General features: G+C 41.4%; 1 protein-coding gene across 5 annotated transcripts; it reads right to left on the minus strand.

Moving 5' to 3' along the window:
* Window positions 1–3,659: 3,659 nt before the first annotated feature.
* On the minus strand, window positions 3,660–27,501 carry LOC124037942 (serine/threonine-protein phosphatase 4 catalytic subunit B). 5 transcript variants are annotated; one of them, XM_046353228.1, is made up of 9 exons: window positions 27,200–27,501; window positions 13,669–13,873; window positions 13,519–13,570; window positions 7,943–7,993; window positions 7,638–7,739; window positions 7,170–7,343; window positions 5,479–5,605; window positions 5,145–5,334; window positions 3,660–4,956 (listed from the first exon to the last, which is right to left on the minus strand). In XM_046353228.1, exons 2-9 carry the CDS (start codon window positions 13,776–13,778, stop codon window positions 4,827–4,829), a joined length of 936 nt encoding a protein of 311 aa, XP_046209184.1. In that variant the 5' UTR covers window positions 13,779–13,873; window positions 27,200–27,501; the 3' UTR covers window positions 3,660–4,826. The 5 variants fall into 5 exon arrangements, with proteins under 5 accessions (XP_046209184.1, XP_046209187.1, XP_046209183.1 ...); XM_046353231.1 differs by having other exon boundaries at window positions 13,669–13,919; XM_046353227.1 differs by lacking the exon at window positions 27,200–27,501 and adding an exon at window positions 14,421–14,569.
* Window positions 27,502–27,545: the final 44 nt, after the last annotated feature.

Here is a 27,545-nt window from a genome sequence, read left to right on the forward strand (position 1 = left end):
CCAGCCATTATTTTAATAATGGGAATTGATGGGAAATGATGTAAATATATCACTAGCCACTTTAAACAATGCTACCTTATATAATGTTACTTACCCTACATTATTCATCTCATATGCATATGTATATACTGTACTCTACATCATCGACTGCATCCTTATGTAACACATGTATCACTAGCCACTTTAACTATGCCACTTTGTTTACTTTGTCTACACACTCATCTCATATGTATATACTGTACTCGATACCATCTACTGTATGCTGCTCTGTACCATCACTCATTCATATATCCTTATGTACATGTTCCTTATCCCCTTACACTGTGTATAAGACAGTAGTTTTGGAATTGTTAGTTAGATTACTTGTTGGTTATCACTGCATTGTCGGAACTAGAAGCACAAGCATTTCGCTACACTCGCATTAACATCTGCTAACCATGTGTATGTGACAAATAAATTTTGATTTGATTTGATTTGAATTTTTACGAGGATTAAATGTCAGAAATGGGGAAAAACTGAGTTTAAATGTATTTGACTAAGGTGTATATAAACTTCCGACTTCAACTGTATATACAGGGGGTACCGGTACAGAGTCAACATACAGGGCACAGGTTAGTCGAGGTAATATGTACCATGTAGGTAGAGGTAAAGTGACTATGCATGGATAATAAACCAAGAGTAGGAGCAGCGTCAAAGGGGGGGGGGGGGGCAATGCAAAAAGTCAGGGTAGCCATTTGATTAGCTGTTCAGATTGTTATGGCTTACAGGTAGAAACTGTTAAGAAGCCTTTTGGACCTTGACTTGGCACTCCAGTACCAGAGAGTACAATCTATGGAATCCTTGGCAATTTTTAGGGCCTTCCTCTGACACCGCCTTGTATAGAAGTATTGGATGGCAGGAAGCTTGGCCCCAGTGATGTACTGGGCCATACTGTTAAGGGAATTTTTATCAATGATGACTAATTATATATACATTTCAATCAGGACTGACTAGTCCAAATGCTATTATGTACTGTGAATTTAGAATTCCTCTAACACATACGCACTACCCTCTGTAGTGCCTTGCGGTCGGAGGCCGTGCAGTTTCCATACCAGGCAGTGATGCAACCAATGCTCTCGATGTTGCAGCTGTAGAACTTTCTGGTTAACAATACCACTGAAAATCTCAAAAAAGAAGGTTCAAGCGTCTTCGACTGAGGGGGATCAAGCTGATTCCAATTTACAAATCAGGACAGGTCGTTTCACTGAGCAGGCATTACGAACACAGGCTGTAAAAAACAGTGATCACTAAGGTCATTACATTAAACACCAGACGTATACCTATCAGGATTATTTGTGAGGATAACGTCAACGAGAGTAGCCTTTCTTGGGTGTTTGGAGTCATATCTTGTGGGATTGGTAATAATCGGAGAAAGATTTAGGGAGTCCCATTGCTTTAGGACTTGGTCAGGTGGTTTAAGCATGTTAAGTCACGTAGCAGGACAAATTCAAAATTAGTGTAAGGGGCCAGGAGAGAGCTTAGGGAATGTAGGGTACAGGCGGGTGCTGATGGTGGACGATAACACCCAGCAACAGTCAACAAAGAGCTATTTGAAAGTTTAATGCTTAAAACCAGGAAATCAAATTGTTTGGGGACAGACTTGGTGGAGACAACCGAGCACTGAAGTTGTTCCTTGGTAAAGATTGCCACTCCACCACCTTTGGAAGATCTGTTTTGCCAATAAATAAAAAAACGTTAGAACCAGGAAGGTTAACATCAGTGTTCAAAACACTTTCTCAGTAACACATCTGGATTGAGGCTGTGAACCCAAAATTTAAATTTAAGCTTGTAGTGTTAAGGAGCAGAAAACCCAGGCTTTTACGAGAGCAGAAATCAGTGAAGCAGATAGAGCACAAGTCAGAATTGGGGCTAACAATGGTAGATGGGCCAGGGTGTACATGCACATTTCCAGATATCATCAGCAGTAATACAATCAGGCAAGGCAGATGACAGGGAGAGCTCTGCAGTGTTGATTTATGACATTTGAATGTGCATTAGATGGCAATAAGATTCTATTGTACAGCAGTTTCATCAGGTAACATGAATACAAAGAAAGGTGTGAGGTGGTTAGAATAGAATGGGAGGCCAAGAGTCTGTAACCAATAGAGAGTCAGAGTCCCGAGTGTGGGAACAAACATTGTCTGTCCCATGGTTGGGTAATCAAGCAAATCCATAGTCAACAAAGCACGCAGGAGTCATGAGGCAAATAGTATAAAGCACAAGAAAAAATATATAACGACTCCGGGGTAGCCAAGAATCACTCGCCGCAACAGTGCGTGTACTGGAGGCGATCAAAAGCTCGGGAGAGAGGGGGGAGTATGGCGGGGGTACCTGTACCAGACAGGGGGAGACAGGCCAGGGCAGACTGTGAACAGATCGCCAGCAGTGCAGCATGCAACGGGGGTAGATGTCACACCCACTTGGGAGAAGCTTTTTTCGGGAGGCAGATTCCATGTAGAAAATCCCAGCTAGCTAGCTAATGTAGCTAGCAAGTCTCTCTCCACCGTTTTTTTCTACGTGGAGAAGGTCGATAACTAACTATAACTTTATAGTTTTGGCGAAGGGTTCTTTACGATGTCCAAACAAAGTTGTCCTGCGGCTGTTGTATTTTGGATTGCAGGGAGGATATTTTCTGATGTGAAAAATCAACAATATTGTTTTTTATTGAGGTAATTGACAATCGAAGTGTCCTGGCATCAGTTCAAAATAGATGAAACAAGGGGGTACTGTATAGTAATGACCTCTGCAGATGGAGAGGGTTTCAAGGGCCTCAGCATTTGAGTGGGGGAGGCTGTGAAACTCTCCTGCCAATGTTGGGCTCTAGGGCTTTGAAACCTCACACTTCCCACATGTGCTAATTGATCTGATCTGTCCAAGCAATCTTGGCAACCTTAACTTAGCATTCAGTCCTTATGAAGTGAAATATATAATTTAAATGATTTTTTATTCTTGGCTTTAAAAGTAACTTCAGTCTAAACATTACTCTCAGTTCCAGGTTGGATGGCGTTTTCAGGTTTCTTGTGCTTCATTTGCTGGTCATTGGTTTGCTAGAGCATTTGCTGTATATACCTTGGAAATAAGAATATTTGGTAATAGGAATCCTTCCAGGTAATTTTGTCCAAAATTAGGTTGTAAGTTTGGATTTTTAATTTGGATTGAAGGTTATGTTGTGGAGGATAGAATCCTGTATATGTCCTTGCAGAAAAATCTCAAGTTTATCCAACTCTAAATCTTTTAATTTGCAAAAACATGCTGAAAAATGCAGGAGCCCATCTGCTCATGGTCTCACTCACTCTCCAAAATTATTGCTCTGTGAATGTCCACATTATATATATATATAAACATTTATGTAGAAATATATAAAACAGTCACGCTGGACAAGTGCCCATGCTAAATTACTAAGATGTTATCTAAAATCACCACACTTACTCATTTCATGCCTCTTCTATAATATTGCAATTAGGACTTTGGTTGGGAACAACACTCAACAGTATATCATGTCTGGATATATAATTGAAGGTTAGGTAAAAAAAAATGGTATTTTTTTCCACTCCATGCATCAACTGGCTAAATAAACAGAACTTGAAACGTCCAAACTATAGCCACTCCAGCAGATAAAGGAGATTGATACAAAAAGATTTTATTTTCACAATATCAAAAGTCAACAGTGAACCCTACAGAGATTTGTGGATCAATAGGCATCAACAAGGTACAGAAAGAAAAAAAATGTGTGTAGTGATCCCATTTAACCAGTTACTTTATTTTTGTTTGAGTGTGGGTGCTGTTTAGGCTGAGTAGCATCGAGAACAATGTTTTTGAAAACTGAGTTCGAGAAAACAAGCAAACAGGACACTGAAATTGCAAACTGAAGAAAAATAATTTTTGCAATTCATCCTTTAAAACAACAGTTATACAAAAATCAAAGAAAAGAAAAATGTGTAAGAAATTATGCATATGGAAAATTCAACCCAGAAATGGGTTAATTTCCTATATCTGCAGATTAAAATATTCTTTCATCTCCTTTCAAGTATCCCTCCATCCGTAGGACAATGTTCACATTTTCAAATGTAAAAATACTACAAGATTAGGGGGAAGGGCAAATACCAAATAACTCAATGGCGGTGAGAGGGGATAAGAGAAGTTAATAGGGGGGGAGGAAGAAAAAGAACTATGGCCATTGTAAAGAGCTGAAATGGGCACAGATTCATTCAGACCCAAAGCAGTCACAACTAGATACTTCATGATCTTCCAACCAAGGCCAGGACAGTATCAGCAGTATGGTAATAGCGCCACCTCATCCTCTGATAGGGTAGGTGGAGTTTCTGCCATATTGCTCACACTGACACAGCTCTTTCATCTCTACAGTGGCGAATCAAGAAGTGTCTAGGGCAGGGGTAGGCAACCCTGGTCCTGGTGTGCGGAAGGAATAAATAAGCTTAGTAGCTCAATGTGGTGCCTTGAGACAATTGTACAGTACCTGCAGCACTCCAGGAACAGGGTTGTATACCCCTGGTCTAGGGGTCAGTTTGAAACAGAACCAAAGAGGTTCAAGACACAAGAAACCATCCTAACATAAAGGGTGCATTCCTCTGCCCAGGCATTGCTAACGCATGCCAGATCTTACAACCCCTGGATAGACATTTTAAGTATCAGCTAACCACATCAAGTTATAGCAATATAGCAGTCGACGACAGTCAATGATGTGGCACGCAACCATTGGTTGATGCATGCAACGTCTGAGCAGGGGAACACAGCCAAAGGCTCCGTATTCCCTCCAGGGTGAGAGGTCACAGGAAGTAGTCTGCCACTGGCTTTTTGGAGGGAATACCCCTGGTTTCCTGCGGGGCGGCTTCAAATATGATGAACTCCCTCTGCAGGTGCTCATCCAGCTCCAAGATGGCTGCCACATTACCACATCTGTGTTATAGGGGAGGGAGAGAGGGAGCAGAAGAGTTAGACGGTTGCTATGGCGACCTAAACACTGCTATAAGCTAACAACATGCATACACAGCAGAGTTTGGCCATAACTCAGCAGTCCAAATGCAGAATAGATAGCAACAAACGAAACTACAAGCAAGCAGGAAAAAGATGGACGGGACACAGACCTGTAGCAGTAGTTGGGTGCGGACCACACAGTTAGCACGGTCTCATTGAAGTGCCACTTGTAGCCCTCCATGACCAGCTGGTGGGCCCTGCAGATCATGTGGATGTCATTGGCCGCGTTGAACTGGGCCACCACGTCACTGCCAAACAGGTAGCCCGCCCCCCTCGGGCTCACCCCCCACCCTGTGGTGTCTGTGAGAGACAAACTTGAATTGTCTCATTCCTTTTCATTGGGGGATAAATGCTCAAATGTGTGAGACAGACTTGGTGGAATCTTCACCATCCTGCTTATAGCTACACATTTTGGGGTGGAAGGGTTATTTACCAGTATCTTACCTTCTGGGTCAGACCACAGCAGGTCACACATGGGGCCATCGTGAGGCACTTCCTGCTTCCTGTCGATAGTTCTGATCTGGTCCAGAGTTTGAATAGAGGGAGAAAGGCCACCATGCACACAGAATATCTACACAATGAGAGAAAGAGAAAAAAAAACTACATTGGACAAAAATATTAACACGTTTCATGAGCTGAAATATAAGATCCCTGACATTTTTCATACGCACAAAAAACGTATTTCTCTCAAATGTAGTACACACATTGTTTACATCCCTTTTAGTGAGCATTTCTCCTTTGCCAAGATAATCCATCCACCTGACAGGTGTGGCATATCAAGAAGCTGATTAAACATCATGACCATTACACAGATGCACCTTGTGCTGGGGACAATTAAAGGCCACTATAATGTGCAGTTTTGTTACACACCACAATCCCACAGAAGTCTCAAGTTATGTGAGCGTGCAATTGGCATGCTGACTGCAGGAACATCCACCAGAGCTGTTGCCAGAGAAATGAATGTTAATTTCTCTACCATAAGCCACCCCCAACATCTAGAGAATTTGGCAGTAGGTCCAACCAGCCTCACAACCGCAGACCACTTTTAAGGCGTTGTGTGGTGCGCAGTTTGCTGATGTCAACGTTTTGAGTGCCCCATGGTGGCAGTAAGGTTATGGTATGGGCAGGCATAAGCTATGGATAACAAACACAATAGCATTTTGTATCAATGGCAATTTGAACGCACAGATATGCCGTGATGAGATCCTGAGGCCCATTGTCGTGCCATTGATCGGCAGCCATCACCTCATGTTTCAGCATGATAATCCACAGCTCCATGTCGCAAGGATCTGTACACAATTCCTGGAAGCTGAAAATATCCTAGTTCTTCCATGACCTGCATACACAGACATGTCACCCATTAAGTATGTTTGGGATGCTCTGGATTGACGTGTACAACAGCATGTTCTAGTTCCTGCCAATATCCAGCAACTCTGCATAGCCATTGAAGAGTGGGACAACATTTCACAGGCCACAATCAACAGCCTGATCAACTCTATGCGAAGGAGATGTTTTTCGCTGAATGAGGCAAATGGCGGTTACAGCAGACGCTGACTGGTTCTGATCCACAGCCCCAACTTATTTTTTAAAGGTATCAGTGACCAACAGATACGTATCTGTATTACCAGTCATGTGAAATCCATAGATTATGGCCTAATGAATTTATTTCAATTGACTGATTTTCTTATATGAACTGGAACTCAGTAAAACCTTTCAAATCATTGCATGTTGTGTTTATATTTTTGTTCAGTATAGTTAAGGCCTTACACAATCAAACTCAAGAAACAGGTTTCTTTAAAAACATTCTTCTCAATAAAGCAACAAAACATGTTTGAACCGATGGGTGCAATTGCGATCCAGAGTTACTTGCATTAATTACCAGAGGAAAACCTGAGCTAGCTGGAAAGATATAAAGAGGGGAGATTGTCACGAGTCATGCTGTTTCAGTGAGACCTAGCTATTTAGCGAGACTAGACATCTAACCATAACAATCTAGCCTGGTCCCAGATCTATTTGTGCTGTATTATCAACTCCTATGTTCATTGTCACGTCCCTCCTTGGTATGACGATAGGAGTTGGTAAGAAGGCACAAATAACAATCAGAGAGAAGCAGAGAAATGTGACTGAAAGCGCACCTTGCCGTCAATGATGGCAGAGAGGGACAGGTAATCAAAGATCTCGGTGCAATATCTCCACACGGTGACCGAGCCGTACTTGCGGAGGCACTCGTCATAGAAGCCGTAGACCTGTGTGATCTGCCGTGACTCGTGGTTCCCTCGGATCAGAGTGATCCTGTCTGGATACCGCACCTATGGGGGGAGGAAGGGGTAAGTTACTTGTTAGAATGGGTCCTTCATCGGGACCCTACCTACCAAAAAGCAAATGAGAGGGGTAGTAGGTCTGACTTTGCACAGTACAATGAGAAAGTAGAAAAAACGTTCAATCATTGCATTTCCTGAATTTACATAAGTTTAAATTGAACTAACTCCAACCCTGCATAGCATTAGAAACACTACAACAGAGCGAGTGAAAGAGGGTCTGAAGAATGAAAACATCTAGCCTCAGAATAATTGAATAGCTCCGATTTGGCTTCTCTCGAGTACCTTGAGTGCTAGGAGCAGCAGGAACGTCTCCACGCTGTAGAAGCCTCGGTCCACAAAGTCACCCATGAAGAGATAGTTTGTCTCCGGAACATCGCCCCCTACCTTGCACACACGCAATTGAAGTGTTAAATAATGACACGTCAAAAATGGCACAGCAGGATATGATATGCATGTAAATGACATGGAGTTTATGGCATAATGAAGCAAAATTGTGCATATGTTGAGTTTGGAACTGTACAGACAAAGAGGCACTGAGAAATCATACAGATGAAATGCAGGAAATACAGACAGGAGACTGAACTTACTCTAAACAACTCCTTTAGGTCATAAAACTGTCCATGAATATCCCCACACACCTGTGATAGAAAATAAGAATTGTAGGGAATTAAAAGGGCAACAATTCAGGAAGTAAGCTGAGCAAACATGTATTCAACCCACTAATACTAAACATGTGCTTCTAAAAATAGAAAAATCAATATTTTTTGTATTTTGACCTTGAACAACATTTATTAGGAGGTATGGGTAGCAGCATCCTGAATTGCCATTGTAACAACTGATGCCAATGTGTCTTTGGTAGGAGTGAGCAAATTGTGAGTTTTGGCATTGAGACAAAGTGAATGCGGCCAATGGGAGGTGCCGTGCCTCTACTGGACCTAAAAGGTTTCTCACCTTTGACAGCTCTGTCATTGAGATCAGGACAACAATATTAAGGTATGAAACTGTATACAATTCGCTTTAATGTTGATAATTATATGTACATTTTAGAGTATTTTTTCCAATTGATGAGTCAGTGAAATGAAATGTTGACAAGCCGAGTAGACAATCAGCCAAAATGAGGCAAAGTATCTAACTAGCCAGCCTACTTGATTTAGCTCGTCTTGTCTTTTTTATGTAAATGGTTTCATTGAAAACTACAAGCTAAAACACTCCTAACGACAATTTGAAGAGCATGTCATTAGGTATTCGCGAGACCTAGCTAACACAAACTGGAAAATTATTAAGTTAGATATGAAGAAGTGTTGCATGGTATACCAGTACCACCGTAATGTCACGCTACCAAAACGTCATGATACTTATGATACCAACATTTTAGAATACCATAGTACCGTTTCATATGATACTATGACATTTTTCAGCCCTACTGATCTGAAAGTACCCGCTGGCACCTGTTATAATTTAAAAAAATAATTCTGCAAAAAAAAAATGTAAGCAACAGCAACTAGTCTCTTGTTAGCACCGGTCCAATAATGTCCCCTTCACTTTCATGCGCATTTCCGCCAGTCGCATCCCATTCCAGCTATCAATCACCAGCTTCTCTCCATCCGCTCTTCCTGCGCATCTATTCCTCAGTTTTTAAAATATAATTTAGCCGTGATGGGGGGGGGTGCAAACACTGATCAGTCTTCTGTTACATTTGTTACATTTGTACATTTGATACATTGGAGCAGCGTGCAGAACGAGCAAAATTGATAGGTCTACATTCTATATAATTTCATCCCTGGTATATCCAAGAGCACAGGCCAGTCTGATAGGCTTTGCAAGTTCGGTGTCACACAGCAGTGCCAGAAGAAAAACATCTCTGAGACAGTAATGCTTGCAGCTTTACAGCAAAGAAAATGACTTGCCTCCAGCTCAAAGGGTTCAAAAAAATATGACTCACATTACTGGAGCAACCTTTTATTCTTCCTGCACAATTTCGCACGCATTTGATATAATTTCACAAAACATGTCGCTGGCTGGGCTGTTTTAAACTAATCCCGGGCCATTGTTCAGTCAAGTTACCTAGGTAGCTAACAACCTGGTAACTTGGCAGGTCTAGGCATATTTGATTGGCATAGGAAGAAAGGAAAAGGGTCTACTACTCATGAGATGTGCTTCAAAAGGTAGGATTCATATAGGCTTAATGTAAGACTAAACTAACAAAAATCTCTCTTTCTGGTGCTCCTTACATTCTGTTTGGTGCCTAACGTTTTTAAAGTTGGGAGCAATGAGTGTGTGTTTATGGGGGAGACAGAGTGTGTGAGGGAGACAGAGTATGTGTGAGTCTTAACTGAAGAGTAAAAGTTTAATTAAGTGTTTTCCCCTTCCTGCCACAATGACATGCAGACCATTATTTATGCATGTATATTCCATCATCCCATTCCTCCAGCCAAATCAAAGGCAGGCCTTTGCAAATATGAGCAAATTAGTCATTCTATGCAGTATTCTATGCAGTGAACAGTGTGAAGTTAAATTAAATATGTTGTATTGCATAGAAGTGTAAATATCAGTGACAGATTTTTTTGTATAGCGCATAGCGTTTAGAAAACGGGAAAAAGTGTGGGGAATGGGGTGAACAAGATGCTAAGCCACTTGGCCTTGCTTGGCCTGGTATCGTTATGTTGGCATCGTGACAACACTAGCAAGCGAGGCAGGGATGTGTTTTTTAAAAATTGACATATCATTTTAAAGGGCTGCTTCTCAGCTTCCAAGATATGTATCATGTTTTCATAAATGGTTTGACACCAGCAAAGTATGGCTCATTAATATACGCAGGGGTCATGATTAGGAGTGTGGCGTCGCGAAATAACCGTCGGTCTCAAGGTAATTGACTGTTAATTAACAAACACAATTAGCATCTCCTGGCTCCCACAAATAGCCTACAAGCCATTTTTAAAAGTCTAATAAATCCATGCAATATAGCCTACACCTTCACAATAAATCCATGATTTATTTTATACAGGTCTAAAGAAGCACAATGAAGAAAATTGTCAATTTCAGAAGAATAGCATATTCTGTGTTGTCCTTATGTTAGGTCCTGATGTGGCTATGTCAAATGGATGTGGGCAACAATAGTTAATTTGCTTATAATTACGTGGCATTAATTTATATTATTTTATAGTATGAGGAATACAATTGAACAATGCTGAATAAAATAAATATTTTCTCCAAACGATTTGAGGGAGTGTGCACATGCGGCTATTCTGTGTTGAGCGGCTAACAAAGAAATAGTTACTCCTATATGCTTAATTTAGATTTATTAATGTAACTTTAGTTGTTCTACAAACTTTGGGCTATATGTTTTGATGTTTAATACATTGTAAGGCTGCATGATGAGACGCTAATGATGATTTGAAAAAAAGTCACTTGAAAAGACATGCGGTCTACTTTGTTTTTTTGAGCAGGCTGTACACACTCCAATAGTATGTCACTCACAATTTGACAAGCACTAGAAAATAAATCCATGGGTTTTGAGGCCCGGAGTGCTGCATTTTGCCCTTCTCCCTAAGGAGCGCAATCCGAAGTGTCTCTCACTCACATGGCTCTCCTTCACGTGATCGGGTCTTTCTCACCTGCTACAAGTAAAGACGGACAAATCGTTGACGCAACTGTGTGCGTCCTTATCCCATTCCGACATGCATATTGAAGATATTGGATGAACTGCGCACATTTACTCTTTGTCAGCCAACAAGATGAGTAGGCCTAACAAACAGCAAAGACACTAGCCTGTCAATCTACTATCCCCCATAGTACAAAAGTCAACGTATTCTATTCTGTGCGAGAAATAAATATTCCACACAGTCTGGGACAGTTGTGGGATGGACTAGATCCCAAATTAATACAACCAACTAGCATTAAAAAAATGTATGTAATGTGACGCAACAGATCATAACGTTTAGCTTACACTATTTCTTCACATTATAAGCTCAGAAATTAGCACATAAGCGCAATTGTTCCATTAGCGGAAAACACCATTATGAAAAGTGACCGCAAATGCATGTATGCATGTAATGGTGAAAATGATTTCCCCCAAACTTGAAACTCACTCGCAGCTTATATATGCCAGTTAGGCTCTACACCCCTTATAAAGCAGTTGCAAAAAAAAGTAATTGTTTCTTATGCTGGGCATCATTCACAGGTGATGGGCTAATATTGTCACCCATCAAACTATTCTTGATTTAATATTGTCTTTACATATACTAAATAATATATGCGTGACAATTTCTTTGATTTAAAATGGACCACTATCATGCACTGGGAAAAAATACATGTCATTCATCTATGCACTTAAATGGAGGACGTTTTTCCCCGTGGTTTATTTCATGCCATGCAGGCTGTATTCCTGTTGTAAATATAAGCAATTTGCTTAACCCTCCTGTTATGTTGCAGGTCAATTTGACCCATTTCCACTCTTGAGTTGTCTAAAATACTAGGTAACCTCCCTTTTTCTCCATGGAATTAAAGGACTAAGGTCTAAAAAAAAAATGGTAATATAGAATGGTCACTGTCCCCACAACGAAGTCAAGGTAGGACTGTCAGCTTCCAATGTAATCAAAATGGTTCCAGGACCCCCCTCACCAAGACAGTAAAACCAGCAGTGTAGAATGCAATAAATACATCTGCAGGAAGCACACACGTACATTGTGTTCAACATTTAGAGAGAAAGACTGAAGGAATCATTTTGACCGATAGGGTCAAATCACACCAAAGTGTTACTGGAAAATACAACAAAAAAAATGTACACTTGGGGAAACAGAAAATGCTTGCTGTGAAAAAGGAAATATGTCAAACAAATAGTTCTTAAATATAGAGTTTTTTTTAAATCAACTGTTCTTGTATTTCTTCTTTCTGAAAGGTCTGACAAGAACGAATAAAGTTTGGGCTGTTTTAACTTGATTCTTTGTCTTGAGCGTGTTTAAACTGTCCGGGTCAATCTGACCCATACCACAATGAGCGCAATTTATTTTCAGCAAAGCACAAGGGTTAATATTAGGAAAGTTGAATAATAAATATAGTTGGCCTAGCCTATAGGAAGCTGATGGATCCTCTTTTTATTAGTCGTCATCAACATGATTTCTCCTGCAATTGCATAGCCTATATAAATGTTGCGCAATATGAGCTCATTGGCTCTCATTAAGTGTTAGATTAGATTCTCAAATACATTTGCATTGTCAGAGCGATTAGAGGGACAAGAGTGCTGAGTACCAGGCTGTTAGCAAGTTTAGTGGGCTACTAAATGACCCGCAGCATCAGAGCTTGGAGAAGCCTAATTACTGTGACTAAGCGGCCATGTGGAATTTGACTGCCGGTGTGCCGGTAATCATTCTATTGTCATCCGACATCAAACTTTGTACTTATGAAAAAGTATTAACACAAAACAGCCTCTGCATGACAACAGCAGGCCGGTGCTCCAAATAGCATATTTTCTCTATTTTAACACCAATATATCCATCTGTTTAAAAATGAATTCAGTAAATGTCAATCTAGCATGCCAGGAAACTAAAAGCAATTTTCTAAACAACGTTTTGGTTTGTTGTCTAGCCAGTTCAAATATAGCTGACAACGTCTAAACTTGAGTTACTTCTTATTCATTATTACAGAAAAGTAAACCCACAACAATTATTTACAAGGTAATGGCGAGCTTACAAAAAATAGCTCACTGCCACAGTGTGACAAAATAAAAGTAGGTAATTCTATCTGATCATTTTAGAACTGCATCATCTTGTCACAGGAGGATTTGGTCTGGTTGCTGTGACAGTACAGTAACCACGACAACGGACGTTGTGACAGTCGCAGAGAAGTAGACTTTTTAATGTCTGCACGACAAGGAAACTGACAGTCGCAGTGACGGACTAACGGACATTCCACCGAAGTATAAATGAAATGTTTTGACCAGCGACACTTGTCGCATAATTGCCTACAAACATGTTGTTAGACCAAGTATAAACTGGCCTTTACAGTTAGCTGGTGTTCTAAAGCCTAGCGTTTCCATTCCCCAAATGTATTCAATCATCCAACATTACACATGTAACAAGAGGAATCCGGTTGTGAAATGCAAATAATGGCAGTCTAGGCAGATCTATGAAGTAATCAAGATGTCTTCTATTCTGAAAATACTCACTGTAACTGGAGAGTCCACCCTCTGTACGTTACTCTCCTCTACCAGAATCTCCCTGTAACACAAACACAAGCAGACGACAGGCTTAGTGATGAAGATTTAGATTTTATCAGAAATGTTAAAGTAATATGGCCTGTGTGTGTGCTTAATTACCTGGCCTTGGCACACAGTGCTTTGACTTCATTTTCCTTGATGAGTTCACAGCGCCTAAGTTGTTCGATCTGTCTGTCCAGATCACTGATGTCCCCCATTGTCACACACATATGGAGCGAGAGGCTCACACACAATCCTCACTCTGGGGTCTGGAGTTGTCTCCTACGGAGCCTCGTAAACACAGGGTGTGTATACTTCAGTCACCCTGGTCCGGGAACACACAAACACACTCTCTAGCTGTTCAGGCAGTTCTAGTCACAAAAAGAGAGCGGCAGATTGGTGCAATAGAGAGGGATCTATGAAAGATTAATACATGACATGTTTTAGTGCATGGCTACATTAACACATTGTTATATGTCCGTTCTGTTCAGTCCGAGGGCTTCAAATAGTGGAAAGCCCAATAAACTAACTAGCTTATAGCTAGCTAACGTTACGAGCGAAGTTAGCAAGTTAGTTAGCATGAAGTGAGTTCAACATTAACATAACGTTAGTTAATTGGTAACGTTAGCTCAGTCGGTTAGTTGGCTGGTCTTTTCATGGAGGTTGGTATTATGGGTATATTTGCGTTAATATTTAATACCCATATAGTTATTTTCTAGTTAGCATAAGCTAACTAGTTAGCTAACAATCTCGGCCCGTTCATCAAGTAGTACGAAATGCTAACGTTGCTTGGCTAGCTAATTTAGCATGCTAGCTATCTGTTACCTATGTTTTTTAGGCGAAAATGGCGTAATCCAAGCTAACACAAATACCTTTGAATATTGGAGAAGAAGAACTCGAAATACAGACATACAGCTGTTTTATTCCACGGTTATTTTCTTTTTTCACCGGTTCACATAACCACCGCCGGAAGAGCTCTGTCTGCAACTTCCGCTGTCGGGGACCCGCATTTTGTAGTCATGAATCGGGAGGGGAATTTTCAGTTTTTAAGCAAATATCGTAGTTTGACATGGCTAATGCTGTCTTCTTATGCTCAAACATTATAACAAAATCAATGGGGGCCTGACTGTCTACATATCTTTTCTACAACAGCGCTATTGCGCAAAATAATATGCATCATCATCTGGATATGTATGTAACAAAAGTTCAACATTCAACTTATGCTTTCATTTCTGTCAAGCCGTCTACGCATAAATTCAAGGTATGATATGCACCACACCAAACGCACTGCAAACGCACTGCAACTGCCTCTGCAACGCAATGCTGAAAGGCAAACGAAGAGTTTCGTTGGAAACGTATGTAATTGTGTACCAAAATGCAATGATGCTGTCGAAGCGTTTACATTGAAAGCGTTTTTCCCACCCTGAAAATGTCAAATAATAACAATATTAATTTACTATGCACAAAAATGTTATCCCCATTGATGTACACAAACCCTAAATTGCTAATGCTATGTATTGGCCAATGAGAGGCTTTGAATACATTTGCACTCCCCAGAAGGAGCAGTCCTCTATAAGATGAATGTAATTCTACAGTATTTAAATTTAATGTTTCAAGGACAATATATGTATTTAAGTATTTTTTGTTGTTGTAGTGGGGACACTAAAATTAGTACTTAAAAAAAAAAAAAAATTCTCCCCAATTTCGTAGTATCCAATTGTTTGTAGTTACTGTCTTGTCTCATCGCTACAACTCCCGTACCGGCTCGGGAGAGACGAAGGTCGAGAGTCATGTGTCCTCCGAAACACAACCCAACCAAGCCGCACTGCTTCTTAACACAGCGATGAGACAAGGATATCCCTATCGGCCCAACCCTCCCTAACCCGGACGACGCTAGGCCAATTGTGCGTCACCCCATGGATCTCCTGGTCGCGGCCGGCTGCGACAGAGCCTGGGCTCGAACCCAGAGTCTTAGACCACTGCGCCACCCGGGAGGCAAACAAATAAATTATATATATATATATATATATATATATATATGTTTGCAATTATTTGTTATGTTTAGCTCACATAATATACTGAATAAAAATATAAACACAAAATGCAACAATTTAATGGAATTGTTGCATGTTGCGTTTAAGGAAATCAGTCAATAAATAAATTAGGCCCTAATCTATGGACTTCACGACTGAGAATAGACATCTGTTGGTCACAGATACAGTTGAAGTCGGAAGTTTACATACACTTAGGTTGGAGTAATTAAAACTTGTTTTTCAACCACTCCACAAATTTCTTGTTTAACAAACTATAGTTTTGGAAAATCGCTGGCTTCCACTCAATCTCAAATCAATCTAATTATGACAAAACTCTTCCTACTAATTATTTGCCTCCTTTTGCATTCTATTTCCAAGCCACTGTAATGCACTTTTAATGAAATCAGTGCTAATTGACATTGCATTGTGTCATGCCTGCTCCCGCTCCTCTCTGGCGTTCGAGGGCACCTGGCTGCCCATCATTACAGCTCACCAGGCTCACTTCCCACGTCATGCCTCAGCCTTTTCATCAGGCTCCCACGCCTCAGCGGGATATATTTTTGTGCTTTGAGATATGAGGTTTTTCATTTGATTTATTTGACTATTTTTAATCACAATTCACTTTTTCTCAATGCAATGATTAATCTAGCTCCACCTAAGAAAACCCACTATGCAGCGTGACATGGGGGAGGGTGGGCTGTCTCTGTCTAACTTTAAGTTTTACTTTTGTGCTTCACCCCCTCTCAACATGGTTTGATCCAAATGCTTTAGTCTCCCGGAGACCTATAGAAGATAATTTGGCATTATCACAAAGACTTCAGGATCTAGTCTATTCAGCATTATCATTAAAACGTGATAAGTTAAGTTGGACCACTAATTACATACTCACACCATGGCGCTTAGTAGAAAAGGAATCGATCACAATACAGAAGTGGCATGCTCAGTCACCAATTTTCCTCAATCATTCAGTTCTTTCTGGAGGTATCCCCTTTTCATTCACTCAATAGGAGGATAAGGGGGACCATATTTTGGACGATTCTTTTGGAGATTAAGTTTTGCAAGCTTTTAATGATCTTAGGGCTACATTTCAATGACCTGATAAGTCTTTTTTATTTTATCTACATTGAAGATCAGCATGCAGGCATATGGTGTCCCTTAGGGCTCATCCATCCCACAATATAAATGACAGAATATTAGATAGACAAGGTAACTCAAAGGGTTTGGTTACTAATTTGGGGAAGAATGTTCATCTTAATGATGAATTCTAGCTTGGTGAGAGTTTGAAGCTGTGACCATTTTGAGAGGTCTGCTTCTATTCATATATTCCTTGGAAATGATTTGGTCCTAAGCTTAATGACATTATAGCAGATTTTGTCCAGTTAATGTTGTATCCAGTTGGGCATTAAAATGATCAAATGTAGAGAGTATATTTGGTCATTGTAACGCTCTGGGCATAGTGGGTGCGAAGTCAGGCGCAGGAAGCAGAGAGTACAGGGTAGTGCTTTAAATTGCGCACACGACAAACATAAGCCACCCCACAAAACACAGGGCGCACACAAAACAAATTCCCCAAACACGGGGACTCAAACAGTCCGGAGAAAAGCCCACAAACGTAAACATGTCAACCTCAAACGTGCACAGTAGCAACACAAAACAATCCCGCACAAAGAGCAGGCGGGCCTACTGGCTAACAAAGCTTGACGAATCAGCCTACACACAAAACAGGTGAAACCAATAAACAGAAAGGGGAAAAGGGATCAGTGGCAGCTAGTAGGCCGGTGACGACGACCGCCGAGCGCCACCCGAACAGGAAGGGGAGCCACCTTCGGTAGGAGTCGTGACAGTCATGAAGAAACAGCGTTATCAGTGAACAAAAATATGTAATCTGCATATAAGGATATGTGATGGGATGTATTATTAAAACTTCAAGGATAAATATTAGGGTGATTTCTGAGTTTCGGTGTTAGCAGTTCGATCGAAAGAACGAAGAGCAAAGGCGAGATGGGACATCCTTGGCTACAGCCTCTGGATACGGGGAATTGCGTAGAGCAATTATCCCACTTGTGGTCACCATGGCAGAAGGATTTGGATAGATGAAACGTGGCTGGGTCTTTTAGCATGACAATGATCCCAAACACACCGCCTGGGCAACGAAGGAGTGGCTTCGTAAGAAACATTTCAAGGTCCTGGAGTGGCCTAGCCAGTCTCCAGATCTCAACCCCATAGAAAACCTTTGGAGGGAGTTGAAAGTCTGTGTTGCCCAGCAACAGCCCCAAAACATCACTGCTCTAGAGGAGATCTGCATGGAGTAATGGGCCAAAATACCAGCAACAGTGTGTGAAAACCTTGTGGAGACTTACAGAAAACGTTTGACCTCTGTCATTGCCAAGAAAGGGTATATAACAAAGTATTGAGATAAACTTTTATTATTGACCAAATTTTCCACCATAATTTGCAAATAAATTCATTAAAAATCCTACAATGTGATTTTCTGGATTTTTAAAAATCATTGTCTGTCATAGTTGAAGTGTACCTGTGATGAAATTTACAGGCCTCTCATATTTTTAAGTAGGAGAACTTGCACAATTGGTGGCTGACTAATTACTTTTTTGCCCCACTGTATATTACATATGTGGTGTTCGGGTCCAGGGTAATACAAGTGTGAAAAAGTGTGTGTGTAGGTGACAACAAGTAAAAATTAAACAAAAAGGTTTGCTGTGTGCCTTCACTCTGTCTTCCTCCTCCCTGGGCCTGCTGCTTCAACATAGCACCAAGAACCTGTCTGTCTCCCTGCCTGTCTCCCGCTTTTCTCACACTCTTTACCCTTTGTTATGTGTGAAACTACACAATGTCTTGCAGGAACCTCCACAATGTTATTACAATACATTTTTTTTTAAACAAACGCAGTATTTTCCGAAACTCTACCGCAGCCATGCATGTGTGGCTCCTTACCACAATCAATCAGTATGGCAAAAATAATCTCTGCTCAGAGGACCTTAGAAATCATTTTTTGCAGAGAGAGAAGCTAGTGTGGAAGGAGCATCTTGCACTTTGGAAGATGAAGAATTTTCTGAATATGAGGATAATTTCTCTGTCAATTCGGAGTCTGACAGTGAGTTGGAAGAAGAGGATAAGATTAATCCTCAGCATGCCCCAGGACCAGCTCATCAGCTGCCAGCCCCAGGGCCAGCTCATCAGCTGCCAGCTCCAGGACCAGCTCATCAGCAGCCAGGACCAGCCCGTCAGCAGCCAGCCCCAGGACCAGCTCATCAGCTGCCAGCCCCAAGACCAGCTCATCAGCAGCCAGGACCAGCCCGTCAGCTGCCAGCCCCAGGACCAGCTCATCAGCTGCCAGCCCCAGGACCAGCTCAGCTGCCAAGCCCCAGCTGCCAGCCAGCCAGCTCATCAGCAGCCAGGACCAGCCCGTCAGCTGCCAGCCCCAGGACCAGCTCATCAGCTGCCAGCCCCAGGACCAGCTCATCAGCAGCCAGGACCAGCCCGTCAGCTGCCAGCCCCAGGACCAGCTCAGCTGCCAGCCCCAGGACCAGCTCATCAGCAGCCAGGACCAGCCCGTCATCAGCTGCCAGCCCCAGGACCAGCTCATCAGCAGCCTGCTGGAGGAGAAATATGAATGTACATTTTTTTTTTATTGAATGGTCTTCTTGCCAAAGTAATGAGCCACCACGCATGGCTGCCAATGTGATAAGGATGCAACCAGGGCCAACGTGGATGGCTGTTACTCATGTGCAGGACACAAAGTCTTCTTTTGAACTGTTCATCCCAGACACCATCCAGAAAATCATACTGGACTGTACTAATTTGGAGGGAAGGCGTGTTTTTGGAAGGAGATGGACCAAATACATTTACATTAATACTTTGGGGTTCTTATCATTGCTGGTGTTTTCAGATCCAATGGGGAATCCCTGTGGGATGCAGAAACGGGCAGAGAACTTTTCCGTGCAACGTCTCTGGAAAACTTCCACATTATTTCCAGGATTATCCGTTTCGATAACCAAGACACCGGACCAGCTCTGTGGCAGACAGACAAGCCAGCTGTAATCAGGTCAATGTGGGACAAGTGGGTGGACCGCCTTCCCTTGTTTTACAACCCTGGGCCCAACGTTATTGTTGATGAGCAGCTTATGCCATATAGGGACCGCTGCCCTTTCAGGCAGTACATATTGTCTAAATCTGCAAAATATGGAATCAAGATCTGGGCTGCCTGTGATGCTACTTCAACATACGCGTGGAACTTGCAAGTTTATACAGGGAAGCCAGATGGAGGCACCCCTGAAAAGAACCAAGGGATCCAGGATGTCCTGGATGTGGCCACAACATCACATACTATAACTTTTTTACTTTGCACAAGCTGGGACAGGAGCTCCCTAAGAGGAAGCTAATGATGGTAGGAACAGTACAAAAACAACAAGCCAGAGTTCTGTTAAGGGATTTTTATCAATAATGACTAAATTATGTATACATTTCAATCAGGACTATGACTAAACAGAATACTATTATGTTATGGATGTATGAATCTTATTATAATCCTAGTACTGAATATAATGTGTGTAATTATAATCAAGAATTTGAACAATGACTGTCTGTTCCTTGGTAAAAACTAATGAACTTATCGTCAGACTGGCTAGAATGCTTATCTACACAGGGAGAGGAGAGACCTTGGGCTGGTAGTAAATGATCTAAGCCGGTGGTGGACGATGTGGGAAGGCTTGTGAACTATACTGCCGTTGTATCGGAGTGGAGGAGGGACAGTTTAAAACCTATAAACTAAACCATTTTTAGTTTATAACCTGTTGTAAATTGTACCATGTTCAGTACTCTCGAGAATAAACGCTATTGATTGATTTTGAGACTGGTCTCTGTCTATTTTATGCAACTAAGTATTTTACAAATTCTTAGGAATGGGCAGCGTGATTACTTGAATTGGTTAATAAACATATAGGAATTAAATTCCACGAACAAGTTCCCACCCCAGCTGTTGAATGAACGGAACAGGCCTATCAATTCCTCTAAGTTTGTGTTCTCGGCCGACAGGTCCCTAGTATCCTATGTGCCAAAGAAAGGCAAAAATGTGGAATAGGGATGGGAGAATCTGTGGCCAGGAACATCAGACTTTGGTAAGACCTCAAATCCAGAGGAGGAAACATATCCCAAGGACCCCAGCTTCTGCAATCATTGTGAGGAGGATTTAGGAGGAGGATGCTGGTTCCCCTTTCGCCCGACCCACAGAGCCAACAACTCCAATACCGGAAGTAAGTGTGAGTGATGTTGTTACATGTGTGTGTGTTGCACGTGTGTGTGTCTGACTCTCCTACCTTGGCCTGCTGTAACTATCTATGTGAGTGAGTGAGTGAGTGAGTGAGTGAGTGAGTGAGTGAGTGAGTGAGTGAGTGAGTGAGTGAGTGAGTGAGTGAGTGAGTGAGTGAGTGAGTGAGTGAGATGTTAGTAAAATTCCTGAACTAGATTGCAGCCGGTAGCAACAGGAGGAATCACTGCGATGTTTGTCCACCCATGTCTTGATTATAAGTGAGTTTTGTTTACAATTACAAGCAATGTGATCAAGTAGAGGTAAATGGCAAATATTAACCATGTATGCTATCTATATTGCTTGTAATTGTTATAAGTCAACATCTAAGTATCATGTATTTTCATGTAAATTGTTATGGCTGTATTGTTTTAACAACCCAATAATGTTGTGGGTCCATCTGTCCCACAAACATTTGGTGAATAACAAAACCATGAACACCACATAAGGGTGAATAAACCCTGTCTGGTCGTGATGCACTAGTGTAGTCATATAAGATTCTAAATGGGTTAAGAGAACTTTAGCATACAATTTAACCTCAGAGCACAACAATGACAAAGGTCTACAGTTACCAGTTAGAGTGTGATCTTTATTGGGCTTCGGACGTACCGCAATCGTTGCGGAGTTTACATTATTATGAAACGATTCCTTTTCAACTGAAGTCCAAATCATATTATGTAAAAATTGGCCTAATTTATCCCAAAAGGGAAGGTAGAAATCTGGGGGAATCCCATCCAAACCAGAGGATATACCTTTTTTAATCTTTGTTAGTGCCTCTTTAAGTTTGTCCATTGAAATGGGTTTCCCAAGGGATTGTGATTCTTCATTGGAAAGGTAAGGACAAATTCAGCTGAGGCATATTTATCCAAAGTAATATCAGATTTACATAGAGTAGAGTAAAAAGAACCAAACCGCATTAAGGATTAGTTAACAATCATTTATGTGCTTTAATAGCTGAAATATTAGAGCATATCTCCCTGTTTCTGAGTCTCATTGCGAAAAGATAACTAGGTTTAGCTCCATTAAAATAATAGTTCTGTCTGGTTCGATGAATTAAGAATTCTGCCCTATGTCTGAACAAAGAATGAAGTTCTAACTTGACTACATCTACCCTTTTCTTTTTGTCATCAGAGTAAGAGTTGTTGTTGTTCTCGTTCCTGATTATCCAAATATGTTTCTAGTTTGTTAATGGTTTTCATTCTGGTTTTATTAAGGTGAGATGTAAATGACACTGAGAAGTTCCTAATAAATTCCTTTATAGAGTTCCATTGTCAGGTATGCGTAAATGGCTGTAAGAGAGTCAGGTGCAGGAGAGCAGATATTGGGTAGCCAACGGAGCCTTTTATTTAGGCGAACCAAAAGCACACGGCAAAGTGAACACGAAATAACAATACGGGTTAACATTACCCAGCGCAACAGACTACCGTGCGCATAACATGAAACATAATGAACAATACCACACAAAGACATGGGGGAAACAGAGGGTTAAATACACAACACATGTTGAGGGAAATGAGAACCAGGTGTGTGGGAAAACAAGACAAGACAAATGAAAAATGGATCTGTGATGGCTAGAAGACCGGCGACTTCGAGCGCCGAGCACCGCCCGAACAAGGAGAGGCATCGACTTGGGCAGAAGTCGTGACATCCATAGGATATTTTCAACAGACCAAACATTCTGTGTTAGATAAACATCAAGTTATTTTTCAAATAAAGTACAAAATTGATTGTTCTTTAATAATATTATATTGAAACTATGATCAGAAATGGACGTGGCATATTGTTGCATTATGAATATCTGCATATGCAGTGCCGGAAGCTAGAATATAATCTATTCTGGAGTAGAATTTATGTCTAGCAGAGTAAAAATGAAATTGTCTAGATGTAGGATTGACAAATCGGAAGATATCTGTGAGATTAAAATCCTTGACCAGGTTGTTAAATACCACTGACACAGGTGTGGGAGCTGTTTGAGATTGGTAGCCAGAGCGGTTCAAAGACGATAAAACGGCAATCATTTGATCAGAGAAAAATCTGTAATATTTGCCAGCAAGTCCATTAGATTCTAATCAAATGTAGGATCATACTATGTTGGCGCATATACTGATATGAAATCAATTTTCTTACCTGAGATTAAGGTTTTGATATGATATCCTATAGTCATCACTACCATATTTTTACAGTCCGTGTTAAACTATGTCTTCTGACGAGGGAGGCGCGAGTTTTGGAATCTACAGAGGATGACGCTGCAACATAATAATGTCTGTTTCCAAATCTTTGGGCATGGATTATTTTAGGTGGGACGCTTGAATAAATATAACATCAATGTTATGTCTACAAAAGTCATCTAAGCAAACCACTCGTTTATTTTGGCCATTTACCCCACTAACATTCCAACTTGTTACCTGTAGTGTCATCATGTGATACATTAAAAAATGATCTTGTGCATGAAATCGGAGATCAAATCCATCCCCTACTCTGGTCGCTAGACCCCCATCCCCGAAGCCCACTCACATAAGAACCTGAGAGTAGTTAAACGATACACCTAAACAAACATACAAACAAAACACATACAGCTGCTCTACAATGGTAAACTATTTCCCTACAAACCTGACACTGGGAAACTAGATATGCAAAATCCGCCCCATCACATCCCCACGGTATCAAGATTAGGTTATAGAACACCTATCTGAGTTAACCTGAACAATATTATAACACGTTAAATCTTGGTTGGGCACACTCAAAAAAAAGGGTTTTAGATGCATGCCATCAAAGCCACTACACAACACAACACGACACTAAACAATACATGAATTGGACTATAACGGTGACAAACTGTGTCCACAAACTGTTAGGGCCTACATATAGCAGTCCCAACACCTTATCACTGTCACACCTGGCTATCAGCGGACCCTTGTTTGTAAGCGAAACAGTTCATTCGTCCTCATCTACTGCATGGCTGATATGGCTGACTTGTTTATTAAACAAATGTGGTTTTTATTGAGACGTACAAATATGGCATAATAAGAGGCAATGCATAATTTAAATGAAGACATTAATGAGCAAGCTAGGACGGATGTAGTCAATATAACTATTTGTTCAGCACCTTTGAAATGTACAGCAACAGAATTCAGAACTTGGGCCGTTCTTACAGTATTCTCCCTGTAGACCAAGTCAAAACTGTAGGATAAATAAAGGGGGCATATACAATGCATCCAGAAAGTATTCCAGATTTTGTTACGTTACAGCCTTATTTAAAAAATGATGATTTTTTTCGCCTCATCAATCTACACACAGTACCCCATAATAACAAAGCAAAAAAAGGTTTTTAGATTTTGTTTGTGAAACAAAAAACAAAATACCTTATTTACATAAATATTCAGACCCTTTGTTATGAGACTCAAAATTGATCTCAGGTTCGTCCTGTTTTCATTGATCATCATCGAGGTGTTACTACAACTTGATTGGAGTCCACCTGTGGTAAATTCATTGGATGATTGATTGGAAGGTCCCACAGTTGACAGTGCATGTCAGAGCAAAAACCAAGCCATGAGGTCGAAGGAATTATCCGTAGAGCTTGGCAAACACCAAGAACAAGATTCTCTGGTCTGATGAATCCAAGATTGAACTCTTTGGTCTGAAACCTGGCAGCATCCCTACGGTGAAGCATTGTGGTGGCAGCATCATGCTATGGGGATGTTTTTCAGCAGCATGGACTGGGAGACTAGTCAGGACAGAGGGAAAGATGAACAGAGCCAAGTACAGAGAGCTCCTTGATGAAAACCTGCTTCAGAGTGCTCATGACCTCAAACGGGGGTGAAGGTTCACCTTCCAACAGACCCTGAGCAAAGAGCCAAAACAATGCAAGAGTGGCTTCGGGACAAGTCTCTGAATGTCCTTGAGTGGTCCAGCCAGAGTCCGGACTTGAACCCAATCTAATATCTCTGGAGAGATCTGGAAATAGCTGGAGAGTGACTCTTAAAATCCAACCTGACAGACCTAGAGAGGATCTGCAGAGAAGTATGGGAGAAATCTACAAATACAGGCATCCCAAGCATGTAGCGTCATACCAAAGAATATTCTAGGTTGTAATTGCTGCCAAACGTGCTTCAACAAAGTACTGAGTAAAGGGTCTAAATACTTAGGTAAATGTGAAATTTCAGTCATTTTGTTTTTTGCAAAAATTTCATAAACCTGTTTTTGCTTTGTCATTATGGGGTATTGTGTATTGATTGATGAGAAGAAGAAAAAACTATTGAATCCGTTCTAGAATAAGGCTGTAATGTAACAAAATGTGGAGAAAGTCAAGGGGTCTGAATACTTTCCGAATGCACTGTAAGGGAACAATGAAAGCTCTAACAATATTCGATGATGACATTTCTCTAAAGTAGGCTATAGGCTACATGTTCACCACCAAGGCAGAACCGTAGGCTGGAGCCATGACAGCATGGCTCCAACTCAATCATTAAGTATGCAGGTTAAACAGGCTATATCACCAACAATGATGAGACAGCCTACAGGGAGGAGGTGAGGGCCGTCTTGGAGTGGTACCAGGAAAATAACCTGTCCTTCAACGTCAACAAAACTAAGGAGCTGATCGTGGACTTCAGGAAACAGCAGAAAGAGCACACCCCTACCCACATCGATGGGACCGCAGCGGAGAAGGTGGAAACCTTCAAGTTCCTCGGCGTACACATCACTGACAATCTGAAATGGTCCACCCACACAGACATTGTGGCGTAGAAGGCACAATTTCACCTCTTCAACCTCAGGAGGCTGAAGAAATTTGTCTTGGCACCTAAAACCATCACAAACTTTTACAGATAGAACAATTAAGAGCATCCCGTCGGGCTGTATCACCATCTGATACGACAATAGCACCGCCTGCAACAACAGGGCTATCTAGAGGGTGGTACGGTCTGCCCAACGCATCACCGAGGGCACACTGCCTTCCCTGCAGGACACCTACAGCACCCAATTTCACAGGAAGGCCAAAAAGATCATCAAGGACATCAACCACCAGAGCCACAGCCTGTTCACTCCGCTATCATCCAGAAGACAAACTTTCCGCTAGATTGTCGACTTGATTCAAAATGATGACTGTTTAACTTGGGTCAAACATTTCGGGTAGCCATCCACAAGCTTTCCACAATAAGTTGGGTGAATTTTGGCCCATTCCTCCTGACAGAGCTGGTGTAACGGAGTCAGGTTTGTAGGCCTCCTTGCTCGCACACGATTTTTCAGTTCTGCCCACAAATGTTCTATAGGATTGAGGTCAGGGCTTTGGGATGGCCACTCCAATACCTTGATTTTGTTGTCCTTAAGCCATTTTGCCACAACTTTGGAAGTATGCTTGGGGTCATTGTCCATTTGGAAGACCCATTTGTGACCAAGCTTTAACTTCCTGACTGATGTCTTGAGATGTTGCTTCAATATATCCACATAATTTCACTTCCTCATGATGCCCACAACATTATGCTGCCATCACCGTGCTTCACAGTTGGGACAGTGTTCTTTGGCTTGCAAGTGTCCCCCTTTTTCCTCCAAACATAATGATGGTCATTATGGCCAAGCAGTTCTATTTCTGTTTCATCAGACCAGAGGACATTTCTCCAAAAAGTACGATCTTTGTCCCCATGTGCAGTTGAACGTTGAATGTTCTATGAACGTTTGAACATCTTGGCCATGTACTGTGATAATCTCCACCCGGCACAGCCAGAAGAGGACTGGCCACCCCTCAGAGCCTGGTTCCTCTCTAGGTTTCTTTCTAGGTTCCTGCCGTTCTACAGAGTTTTTCCTAGCCACTTTGCTTCTACATTTGCATTGCTTGCTGTTTGGGGTTTTAGGCTGAGTTTCTGTATTGCACTTTGTGACATCGGCTGATGTAAAAAGGGCTTTATAAATACATTTTATTGATGTTCTATTAACATTATATTTCCATGGAAATACATGGGTAGCCATGAGAAAGACCCCTCCCAATAGTGATCGAAGATCGCTACAGGGCGCAATTGGGCGATGTACACAATCTCCCAACCTTAACACACACGCACACACTCTCTCTGTGTTGTTACAGTAGGCTAATGTATGTCAATGGTTTTAGGAACAGCAGTAACATCCGGAAGAATTTAGGCTACCAACTGCCTAGCCAGTTGTAGCTAAATCTTGGGTGCAATGATCACGTTCCTGCACTGACTGACTATGTGAAGGCTCATTGATTTAATGTTACGTTAGCCTACACGATACACCAGTAAAGTAATAAAATATGTAGCTGTCTGCTATATTAGCCACGACTTACTGTTCTTTGTGCAGCTTCAAATGTCGAACAAAGTTGAAAATTGTTACGCCTCCGTCTGTAGTTTTCTTCCCGCATGTTTTGCAAGTTGCAATCTGTTTTTTTGTTGATACAGCGTCGTCTTTATATCCGAAAATAATAATTTGGGGTATCGTCTTTCCAAGGGCTCCATCTGAATTCACCCGTCGACATTCCTCTGCACTGCCACGCACACTTTTTTCTCAGCTGGTACAATTTGATTGGCTGCTGTCCGGTTCAAAATGTAATCCGTTAAATGAAGAGTTGATGCGCTGCACACTTTTTTAATAGCATCATTTTTAATATTTGGGCTTGGGGAGGGTATCAAGTG

The sequence above is a fragment of the Oncorhynchus gorbuscha genome, linkage group LG06 (genome assembly GCF_021184085.1).
Source record: "Oncorhynchus gorbuscha isolate QuinsamMale2020 ecotype Even-year linkage group LG06, OgorEven_v1.0, whole genome shotgun sequence".
Classification (NCBI taxonomy): domain Eukaryota; kingdom Metazoa; phylum Chordata; class Actinopteri; order Salmoniformes; family Salmonidae; genus Oncorhynchus; species Oncorhynchus gorbuscha.